The following is an 11,620-nucleotide window of genomic DNA, read 5'->3' as shown; positions in this document are numbered from 1 at the left end:
TCCCCCCCCAACTTGTTCTCTCTCTCTCTCTCTCAAATCAGTGAATGAACCTTAAAAAAAAAAAATTATCTCCAGATCTTGGAAGAAGTTAGGTTTTCAAGCTCTGAAGACAAAGTTTGTTTTGGGGTTTTTTTTAATTGTAGATTAATGATCAAAAACTATTTGTTGGTAAAATAAAAGAAAAAACAAATGAATAAACATGGAGTGTGAACATAATACATAATTTCATAGTGTCCTAACTTTTTACCTGGAAGAAGGAATCTTAGCATACTTTCAAAAAGCTCAATAAATATCATGTAGAAATCAGTTTGTTCACAGATTCACAACTTCTTTTTTTTTAGTTTAATTATTATTTTTTTATTTTTTTATTTTACTTTTTTTATTTTATCATGTTATGTTAATCGCCATACATTACATCATTAGTTTTTGATGCACAACTTCTTAATGGTTTTGTTTTTCTTTTATTTCAGAAGCTCTTGAAAAGGACATCAAGTGTAAAGTGAACCAGCTCACTCTCAGACAGTGCTGGAACCATGAGCAGTAACGGAACAGACCCAACCATTGGTTTCATCTCCTCTTCTGTAGCTGTCCTTTTGTTCGGCTCAAACTTTGTACCACTTAAAAAATACGATACTGGTGATGGTAATTATTTTTCCTTCATGGTTAACTTTAAATTACTTTTAAATGTGAAGTTCTCTTTTTTGGTGGTGTTCTTTCTTTTTTTTAATGATGGCTACAAATTTTCTTGTACCTGGCGCCAAATGAATAGAGCTTATGATAAATCATTCGATAATGCTCATGCCAGTTGATCTGAGATTTATTCAGTATGGAATAGTCTGAAGGTTGTGTTTCATGGTAAAGCTGGGAGAGTGACTGTCAGGAAAGCTTATTGGCCTTACCTGTTATGTTTACAAAGAAGAAAGTTAGTTCTACTAATACACACTTGTTTTGAAAACATGAATTTCAAACACGCTTCGTATAATAGAGAACAGTTTGAGCACAACGTGAATTTTGTGCTTATGTGGCATTTTGACTCTGATACAACACTAGGTGAGCACAGACAACCACACCCAGATGAATAAAGATGCTTGGGAAGGCACGAGATGCGCTTGCACACACGCCCCTCAACATCCCGCAGCTCCCTCAGCACCACACCTGTTCACATCTGGTGTTAGGATCCCCCCATCCACCAGCTTCACAATAGCTCACAAGCTGCCACGCTTCCGATTCCCACTCCCATAAGCAACCTTCAAGTCTTTTTCAGGTTGAGGGTGCCATATTTATTGTAATGCTTGTGAATTTCTTAACCACTTAGCCAGTGTAAAACGGTACTTTTTTTTAAATTAGGTTCCTGTCTTTTTTTTTTATTAGGTTCCTGTCTTTTTTTTAAATATGTTGTTGATGAAATGTTTTTTGAGCGTTGTTCCCTTTTTCCCCATAAAAACTCTGTGGTTTTTATTATGTGATTTTGCAAAGTGTGGTGCTTTTAGGAACACAAGTGACACATTATAGTTGACCTGACCATAATGTGAACTTCAGGGAAAGAGAAGCAAGAGGCTTTTTTTTGGTTTTTGGTTTTTGGTTTTTAATCCACCTGCCTATAATACGATAGCCAGGAGAAGGAGATGTTCCAATGTTATGCTGAACACCTGGTGGGAAGCAGTTACTTTATCACCTCATTTCCTTATATCTTGCTACTACTTAAACAATAGAATTACAAATCTTTTTCTTCCAGAGCCTTTCTTCTCTTTTTCTTTGGAGTTAGGATGGAAATGGAAACTACTAAAAGAAGAACAAAATATATACTAAGGGGTAGAGGAACTGGCTTTTAGGAGTCTCTCAACAACTGTGATCTTAGACAAGTCTTATCAGCTCTTTTGTTCTCAGTTTCTCATTTGTGAAATGGAGAACTTGTAAGATGAAGTTCGCTTTCACCTCTGTGATCTTCCTTTTTTGCCCTAGAGGCTGACAGCCATTTTTTTTTCCCTCTCCTCCACCATGAGATTGAATTGAAATAGGCAAAAATCTTCCACAGGTAGAGTCAGAAGTGCTACACTGAGTATTTCTTCCTATATCGACTTTTTCTTTAATCTTTTAATCCCTAAACCCTTGATGGAACAGAAGCCTCAGGGACAGATAGACCTCATATCACCATGTCATCTTCAGCTAACTGGCAAACGGCAACCCGGAGCCCAGAAAGAAGACTGCCCTGACCCAGAATGCTAATTCTCAGGTTTGTACTGTCTGGCTCATCACAGGCATTCAACTCTAAGTGTGAGAGGTCTGCATGTGCCCATAAGTGGCTTTGTTTTTATCCCGAAGGTGGCATAAATGATCCCAAAAGGCTTAAATTACTCTTGTGCTATTCTGAAGTTCTTAATGCCCCATGTTTTGGTGAGAGATGGCATTCGGTGTGGCATTCAAATAGACTTGGTCTTGCCGGTACTCTTTGGTAGAAGATTCTAGATTTGTTTAATTAGTGAAACAAACAAAAGAACTTTAACCAGGAATGCACTGTGCTTGGCATGCTTTGGAGTAAACAGCATAGGTTTAAATTCCAGCTCTACAAACCGTTAGCTGTTGAGACAAGTTGCTTCATCTCACATTCATTTTCTCCGTCTTTAAACTAGGGTTGACTATGACGCATAGTAGTTGTAAAAATTATAGTAAGTGTGCAAAGTACCCATATATAGGCTTTCAATAAGTTGTGACCATTCCTATAATAACATCTCTTTGGTACTCCTAAGCGTTAATTTACTCAAATCAGTTTGAACCACTGAAACCAATTTCTTTTATTTCCAGGAATGTTTCTCCAGTGGGTGCTTTGTGCCGCCATATGGTTGATTGCCCTGGTGGTCAATCTGATATTACATTGCCCTAAATTTTGGCCTTTTGCAATGGTTGGGGGCTGCATTTGGGCAACAGGTAATGCATGATATAATTTATTCTGTAATCATTTAATACTATGGTCAAAATAACTGGTTCCTAATAAAAGGAGATAGCACAAACAGCAATTCTGAATAATCCTTAGGCATAGATACTAGAAATTAGTTTAGTTTCTTTCATTCAGATGCTCGATAAGTATTTTGGGTACATTTCCTGACTTTTTTCTCTTAATGATTTCTTTCTTAGTTCCTGATAGAAAATTATAGCAAAAATGTTTCAGTTGCTCTCTATCTGTTCAAGCATAACTCATATATTAGTTTAAGTGCTCCAGCCTTTCTTTCTCTATGTTAATCGGAAAATATTTTTTAAATAGTAGTCTCTACTAATATAGTATTTAAGATGTGTCCTTAAAAGTAGGAAAACAGACACATTGTCATTTCAAAAGCACTGGCAAAAAACAAAAGCAAACAAAAATCTTCCCTCTGTTGCTTTATCAATACCTAGAATTATATCACTAGAATTTATACCTTTGTTTGACTGGTCAGGATGGTTTTCCTTCTATTAATATAAATATATCCCAGGAGAATTCTGTTCTCTTTAGCAAAAAGAATTCCAAGTATCAAGGATTTTTAGAGGTTAATTTGATTAAAAGCAAATAAATTTTAAAATGTTAAAAACTTACTGGGTACCCACTTAATTTGAATCTCTGCAGAATTAAATGATTTAGTGAAGTCCTGACTTGGAGGACAAAAGAGTCCATTTTTAAATTTCCACTGGGATTTAAATTATTATACCTCACTTGGTATGATTATGTTTATCGTGTCTACTGGGGAGAGGGAAACAGAAAGCTCCATGTAGCCTAAGATCTTTATAACAATATAGTATTTATAATTACCCAGCAGATTCTGTTGGGATTCAGTGGGGGAGGGCTGTAATTTGAGAAATGTTGCTATGGATGGATGCTATAGGTCATAGTAACTGAGTGGAGATGGGGAGTAGAGGGAAGGGAGCAGCCAATGATAATGTAGGGATTTTATCACTGAGGGATGAAAATAGAGAGAAGTATGTGTCCAAAAAGAAAAATGATGAGTTCAGTTTGGGATCTTTTGAGACTGAAGTTCCTGATGTTCCCACAGTGGGGGACATCTGGTTGGAGGTCTCTTGATGGGAACAGAGCACTAAAACTCTGGAGAAGGTCCTGGCTAGAGCAATGGCACTGAGAGCATGTGTCTCTAATTGACAGCTGAAATCCTGAAATTAGGTCAAGTGCCCAAGGAAGACTATATATAGCAAGAGGAAGAATGTGTTCAAGGGAAAATATTTAGGGGGCACCTAAATCCGGAGAGTATGACAAGAAAGAGTAGGCCGTGAAAGAGAGAGACAGGAGGGAATCAGGAAATGAAGGCATCTTGGAAGCCACCAGAGGAAACCTTTCCAGAGAAGATTGTAGGACTGAGGCCAGACCGCTAAGAGGTTAAGAACTATAAAAAAATAATCATGCATTTGGCCTTGAGTGACCTTTCAGAGCACAAAGCAATGAATGCAGGGTTCTAGAAGATAAGTCAATGAGCATGGAAGAGCAAAGTCTGGGGCCATATTGGGTCAAAGCCGTCTGTCAGTGCTTGGCTCTGGTTCAAGTCTAAGAGGACAGTCACTACTAATTTTATCATTGACAGTTTCTGCAAAAAGTTTTAGAATAGAGACCTAGGTTAAGGATAAAGGGCATTGGTGCAATTAGGCAAAGAGCTAATTCATCATTTTTCTTTGTAGGATTTTGTCTTATGCCTAGTTCTTTTAGGAATCATAAACCTGAGTTTAATACCAAAAAAAAAATGTAGTTCTTTTATTTAAAAACTGAAGAATTGTGCTTTCCTAAATTTGTCCAAATCCCATAAGCTTCATTTGAAGTTAAAAATTAATTCAATTTATACATGTATTTTTGTATTAGAAATAACATATTTTTTCCTGTATGTTACATCTCCAGGGAACATTGCTGTTGTCCCAATTATCAAAACCATTGGTTTAGGCCTTGGAATCTTAATCTGGGGATCATTTAATACCTTAACTGGCTGGGCAAGCTCAAGGTAACACAAAACAATTTCAACTAAGATTCTCTACACTGATGTAAGGCAAGTCCTAGGGACTGGGTTAGCTGAGAGGAATACCCTGGTTTTTACCCTCACAGAGATTACAGCTGGTAAGACATACACGTGCAATATGCTACTTTTAATTATTATTTGCCCTAAATTCTAATATCTGATCTAGATATTTGGTTAAGATACAGTAAGGAATTATCTCCTTGGAACAGAAGAAGGAAGAGAGGAGGGGAACTAATGTGTATTTTCCCTTTTTATTGTGTGACAATTTGCTGGACGTGTTATATGCATCATTCTCCTCTCATTTTCACAAACATGAGGTAAGCACTACCTATAATTATAAGAGAGCTGAAAGACAGGGAGATTGGGTAACTTGCTGAGTATCACAGAATGAATAAGCTAGGCTTCAAACACAGGTCTTCTGGTTCTAAAGCACATATTCCTCCTGGAGCCTGGGCCAGGGTCAGCAAAACATGGCTCACCTTCCCAGCCATTTTTGTAAATAAAGTTTTATTGGAACACAGCCAAACCCATCCATTTCATATTGTCTCTGGCTGCTTTTACACTACAGTGGCAGAGCTGAGTAATTGCAAGAGACCATCTGGCCCACAAAGCCTAAAATATTTACTCTCTGGCCCTTTAAGGAAAAGTGTGCCAACCCCAGCTCTAGGGGGGTCCAGCAAGTTCACCACAAGCCCCATGGTGTCCATTTATATTTAAAGTTACATGAATAAAATTTGATAAAATTAAACATTCAGTCCCACAGCTGTACTGCCCATAAATCAAGTGCTCAATAGCCATAGACGGCTAGAAACTACCCCATTACACAGTGCACCACAGAAGACCCCCATCAGCATAGGAACTTCTGTTTGACTGTGCTGCCCTTGTTCAGCATGAAAATTAACATTCAAGTTGAGTTTGGGGAAGAGGAGTAAAAGGGAGGAGGTCACTCTTACCTTACTTTTTGGGCTCCTCTTCCCTCTCAAAGCATTATAACAACCTCAGTAATGACAAAATGAACTAACCTCCGATCTGTTCTTTCCTGGCCTTTTCCCATGCTTCCACCAGCTTCTTACAAGTGCTATTTTCTTTTGCTTTTTCTACTTGCCTCTTTCATTCTTGCCCTGAACGGTTCACAGTAATTGTTAGTAACGATTGCTACAATGTCAAGGCATGAAAAAAAATGTATATATTTATAAGGTGATGCCAAAAAGTGGTGATCCTTAACCAAGCAGTTACTTAAAAGTCTGTCTCAATAAATACTATGCAAAATTGCAGCCAATTAAGTAGCATTCACTTAGCCACTAATCTATTTTGTCTTCCTTCTTCCTTAATAAGAAAGGGACACTCACAAGTACTTTTACATATACTAACTCATTTAAAATATCTTCACAAAAAGGAAGGGATATATATGTATAATAATTATACCTATCTTATAGGTACCCCATTTTAAACATGGGGAATTGAGGTATGGTAAAGAGTTAACTTGTTCAAGTCACAATTAGTAAGAGAGGGATTTAGGATTTGAATCCAGGAATCTGACCCTGAGTCCATGCTCTTGAACACTACGATGAACACATTTTCAAAAGTACCTACTTTGATGTAACTTTCTCAATTCCAGGTTTGGCTGGTTTGGAATGGACGCAGAAGAAGTATCAAAACCGGTGCTGAATTATGTTGGAGCTGGATTATCAGTAGTGAGGTACGCAGTTGTTTCTGATTTAACTGTTCTTCCAGACATTTAGAAAACCTTTTAGAGATCCCAATGTGTTTACATTTTTTTAAACCCGTATTTCATAAAAGTGACATGATTTGTCCTCAGATTCTTCATTTACATTCACAGATTTGGCTTTCAAGGACAAAAAGGGCCAACTCTGGGGTCCCAAGCCCCAGCTTTAGTTCTCAAAAGCTCTGAGACCCCCGGAAGACCGTTGAGCTGCTTTGAAGCTCGCTTTCATTTATCTGTGATCTTTAGAAAAATCATAGTACCTAGCTCATAAATTAGAATCAAATGGCACATTATTTTGCAAACTAAACAATACTGTGTAAAGAAATGTTATGCTGGCTCCCCGATGCCTCTGGAATAGCCCTTGATTCTCTCCTCTTATCTCCTCTCATTACGCACTTCCTCTTTGCCCACCAGTTTCCGCATTCCTATCCCCTCATCTCTTCTTCTTATCCCAGTCAGATAACTACTCTCTCACGTATGAAAACACGTATCCACTTAAATACGTGTTTTGGGATGTATCTGTGTCTAGTCGTATGCACTACGTGAATGAGGATGAAAATGACTTTAAATCTCTATATGGCAGTGTTCAATCAATAAAACTCCAGCAGGAATTAGGTCACCTTAAATTCAGTTCCCTTTCCCTTCTAGACTCCATTTATATTCCCTGTCAGTGCTTCACATAATGGATAGCCCTGCCTGGAAAGACTTTGGTACTTTTTTATTCTGCAGGGAAAGAACACTATATTTCTCTTCCTCCTGCAATGATGGCTTTTCCCCAGCCACATTCAGGAACAATCTCTTTGTCATGGAAATGTTGCCTAAGAGAGTGGTCCTAGGCCAACTGGAGAAGAAATAACATAGATTATTCTAAAAAAGCAGATTCCTGACATTTTTGGTTTGAGGCAATTTTATGTATTTTGCGCAACTGACAGGGCATCCTAGCTTTGAATAGCTCTCTCAAAAACAAGTTCTTTATGCCCCCAAATTGTAATGTAACATGCCTTCTTTTTGACTTAATAGTAATTTAAGGCCAGTTTACTCAGTCCGTCAGACATTGTTTTTCTCCATATTTCTTCTTTCTTTAGAACGTGTACATTCTCAAAAACTGCAAATTATTCATGTCCTACCCACTTCTACCTGTATGACCTTGGGCAAATTACTTAATTTCTCCAGGCCTTGGTTTCTTCATCTGGGGCTAAAGTGAGGGAAATAATTATGCCAGCCTTATAAAATATTTTGAAGATGAAATGAAAAGAAATATGCTAAGTGCTTTGTATACTGCTAGGTATATGGCTAATGCTCTATAAATTGGGTAATTTTTATTATAATAATCATTATTTGTATCAATAGCTAGTTCATGTTCAATTACTGGTTTCCCTTTGGGTGTGTGTTGTTCAGCTCTGTGGTAAACTGCCAGTGCACTTGAGGATCACGCGGCTTGGTTTGGAGCTCGGTCTGTGGCACAGAAATGCAATGATCTCTTCCTGTAGTGCATTCTGGCTTCCTTCTATGTTTCTTTACCAAGAGGACCTTCTGGAAACTTTTATTTCATTATTTTAACTCCGTTAAATCAGTTTGTTCAAAGGGCATTCATTGAATAAGCTTGGAGTTTCGTGGCCATTAGTATAAGGAAATTTGGAATATGGTCACATTTGTTTGGTCACCTTCTGTTGCTTTTCTTTTTAAAACAAATTATTGATCTTATCCTCTGTACAGTCCAGTTTTTAAAGGATAGGTGAGGCTGTTTCTAGCCTTACATTTTTCCTATATATGGTATCAGTCAGTTTCTACAACTAAAATCACTCTAAGGGGGCACCTGGGTGGCTCAGTCGTTAAGCGTCTGCCTTCGGCTCAGGCCATGATCCCAGGGTCCTGGGATCGAGCTCCACATCAGGCTCCCTGCTCTGCTGGAAGCCTGCTTCTCCCTCTCCCACTCCCCCTGCTTGTGTTCCCTCTCTTGCTCTCTCTCTGTCAAACAAATAAATAAAATCTTAAAAAAAAAAAGAGTGAAAAAGCGACATAACTATGTTCAGAAAGTAGCTGAGCTGCTGTTCAGCTGTTTATTTCTGGGGATAAAGTGAATATGACTGGTCTTGTTTTAGCTGAATCAGCTGACTTTAAAACTGAACTAAATCAATCTGATATGTTTGATCAGAGGTTGCAATCAAAAGTTTTAAAATTAGTTGATATTTCCTATGGTTGTGAAATGGATTCAACCAAACTGTTATCTACTGAAGTCCTCTCCGATGTGAAATTCATTCAAGAGAAGATTTTGATGAAATCAGCCAGGACACAGGCAAGTACTGTTTTGGAGTTGAAGACACACTAAAGACTTTAGACATGGAAGCTGTAGAGATTCTCATAGTCTATGAAAATCTGGATATAATGAGATACAGCCTTCATTGCCAAAGCATAGAAGCGGAGAAAATTATCTAACTCTAGAACAAAAGAAGGATAAATCTCATTTCACAGACAAAGAGACAGGACAAGAACATGAGCTGATTGAGAGCACACCCCTGCTGGAATGGTTTGCTAACAACTATAACAAAATTTTGGTGCTACGTTGGAAATTGTCTCAGATAAGTCACAGGAAGGATCTCAGGTTGTGAAAGGATTTGGTGGAATTAGAGGTTATCTTGCAGTACCGTGTAGATTTCCAGAGAATGGAATACCAAGGAGGAGAAGATGAATTTTTTGACCTTGATGACTACTAGGTAGTCGACATGGGTCCGGCAAAACGTGCCTCACCCTCCAGCATCCAACCCAAGAAGCATACCTGTGGTGGAATCCAAACAGATCCCTGCCTTACAATTGGAACATTTCCAGAACTTAATCCATGAGCACTGGATATTGAAAAGAAAACCGAAACAACACCAGACCCAATCCTGCACTTTGATTTGTGATGGTGTCAGTGCAACAGCCTAGAACTAAGTTCCTAAAACGCCACTTTGGACTAATTTAGAAAAGAATCCCAGTTTTTACTTTTACTTGATGGTGAAATTGGTTGCTCTTAAATTTTATGAAAAAAAAAATGATTTTTTAACCTTCATCCATAGAATCAAAAATACTTTAACTACTGTAAACCTTCAAAAGTTAATAGAAATGAGATCATAAAAAAAATCTCACATCTACTTTCCCTAGTTCCATTTTTCCTATTGCCAGGATAACCTGCTTGTATCTGCTATCAAATCAGTCATCACTCTTCTAATTAAGAACCTTGGAAACTCCCATTGAATTCAGAATAAATCTGTCTCCTTAATCTGGTATGTCCTCCACAGTCACAGATTCAACCCTTCTTCCTAGATCAGCCTTCTCCCTGTATTGTCAATTCATTGATCCAGGATTATTTATCGGACCATACCCCAGACACTTCCCCCAGCCCAAAGACCCTTTCCTCAGCTTCCTTGGCCTCCCTTAAGTATCAGTTGAGATTTTCCATCCTGGGTTGTTTTCTTGATTTCCCTTCTTCCTAATTAGAATAAGTTGCCCCTAAACTTCCATGGCATCTTGAACTTCTTCTATTATGGAAGGGTCTGTTTTGTATTATTCATACAATTCCTTTATCCTTGAACTGTGAGATCCTGAAGGACAAAGTCTGTTATTTTCTTTGAATACCATCTCTCCTACCATCACCATCAGACTTTGCCACACAGTGTTTGACACTTAATAGGTGCTCACTAAAGCGTGTTAAATTAAGTTGTCTGGGTAAACACATACACAGAATTTCTACTAATTGTAAGATGTATAAGGTTACAAATCTAAGGGAAACTGGAAAGGTCAAAAATGTAGAGAAGCACTCCTGGGTATAACAGATTGATTTTTTAAAAACTTTCCATGCTTTTGACAATATTCATAGACTTTATCATGGACCTTTGTGTCTGACACACTGTACCAAGTTCTGTAAGTCTACAGCCCAAAAGACCTTGTGATCTATTTGGTCTTATGTTCATACACATAAGATAAATTTCATTACCTTGTCCTAACTTAGTGCCCTGTACCCCCTCTTGACCTAACTGGGCTGACTTAACCTATTTTGTGACAAGCACTAGCCACACAAGCTCAAAACCACTGATTTCTTAGCCCTGATTTTTTTTTCTCATGCTCAAAACCCCCTCTCCCATCCAATAGGCTCTTTATTTCCTAACATGTTTTGAGATTTTACCAGTTCCCAAAAGTACACTAAGAATTGTGCATGCATTATTATTTAATTCTCATCACAGCTCGGTAAAGTGGGCACATCCCCATTTCTTTAGATGGAAAAAGTTGAGGCTCAGAGAGGCTAAGTGATTTGCAGGAGGGTCCTACAGTCATTTGAAGAAACACTCAAACGCTTTCTCATTGGTACCCTTCAAATATTTCTAACATACCATCCTGTATCGTTATTAGGAAAACACACTGGTCTATACAGGGTTGAGGGCTTTCATGGTAATTTTGAGAAGAAAATGCAATTGAGATGTCTAATAATAGCTTTGCAAATTAGCATGTATGTAAGCACACATTTAACTAAGATACACACATTTAGTTAGGTTTTATTGGGGTGCCTGGGTGGCTCAGTCGGTTAAGTGACTGCCTTCAGCTCAGGTCATGATCCCAGGGTCCTGGGATCGAGCCCCACATCGGGTTCCCTGCTCAGTGGTGCTTCTCCCTCTTCCCCACTCGTGCTCTCTCTTTCTCTCGCTATCTGTCACTATCTGTCTCTCTTGCTCTCAAATAAATAAAATCTTAAAAAAATAATTAGGTTTTATGCATTCATTTTTACAGAGTGTTAAGCACTTTGAGGACCTTGAAGAAGATCTTATCTTCCATTGAATTAGAAAATCTGTAGAGAAAAAAGTTTCCAAGGACTTGTGGCAAATGGTCTGGGTTATGAGATGACTATTCTTAGTGGTGTGGGAATTCAGAGAAGAGG

The 11,620-nt window shown here is 38.1% G+C and overlaps 1 protein-coding gene and 1 pseudogene across 1 annotated transcript in view; both read left to right on the top strand.

The window, feature by feature from the left end:
• The first annotated feature begins 533 nt into the window (after positions 1 to 533).
• TMEM144 (transmembrane protein 144) overlaps positions 534 to 11,620 on the top strand; it is a 30,772-nt gene continuing 19,685 nt past the window's right edge. Inside the window, exons 1-4 of the mRNA XM_021698897.2 lie at positions 534 to 642; positions 2,803 to 2,925; positions 4,871 to 4,970; positions 6,604 to 6,684. Of these exons, the coding sequence (XP_021554572.1) occupies positions 534 to 642; positions 2,803 to 2,925; positions 4,871 to 4,970; positions 6,604 to 6,684 (413 nt within the window). The remainder of the gene's footprint in view (positions 643 to 2,802; positions 2,926 to 4,870; positions 4,971 to 6,603; positions 6,685 to 11,620) is intronic.
• LOC110588380 lies at positions 7,971 to 9,425 on the top strand (annotated as a pseudogene).

Source organism: Neomonachus schauinslandi, chromosome 2 (assembly GCF_002201575.2).
Source record: "Neomonachus schauinslandi chromosome 2, ASM220157v2, whole genome shotgun sequence".
Classification (NCBI taxonomy): domain Eukaryota; kingdom Metazoa; phylum Chordata; class Mammalia; order Carnivora; family Phocidae; genus Neomonachus; species Neomonachus schauinslandi.
This window is presented reverse-complemented; position numbering and strand designations above follow the sequence as displayed.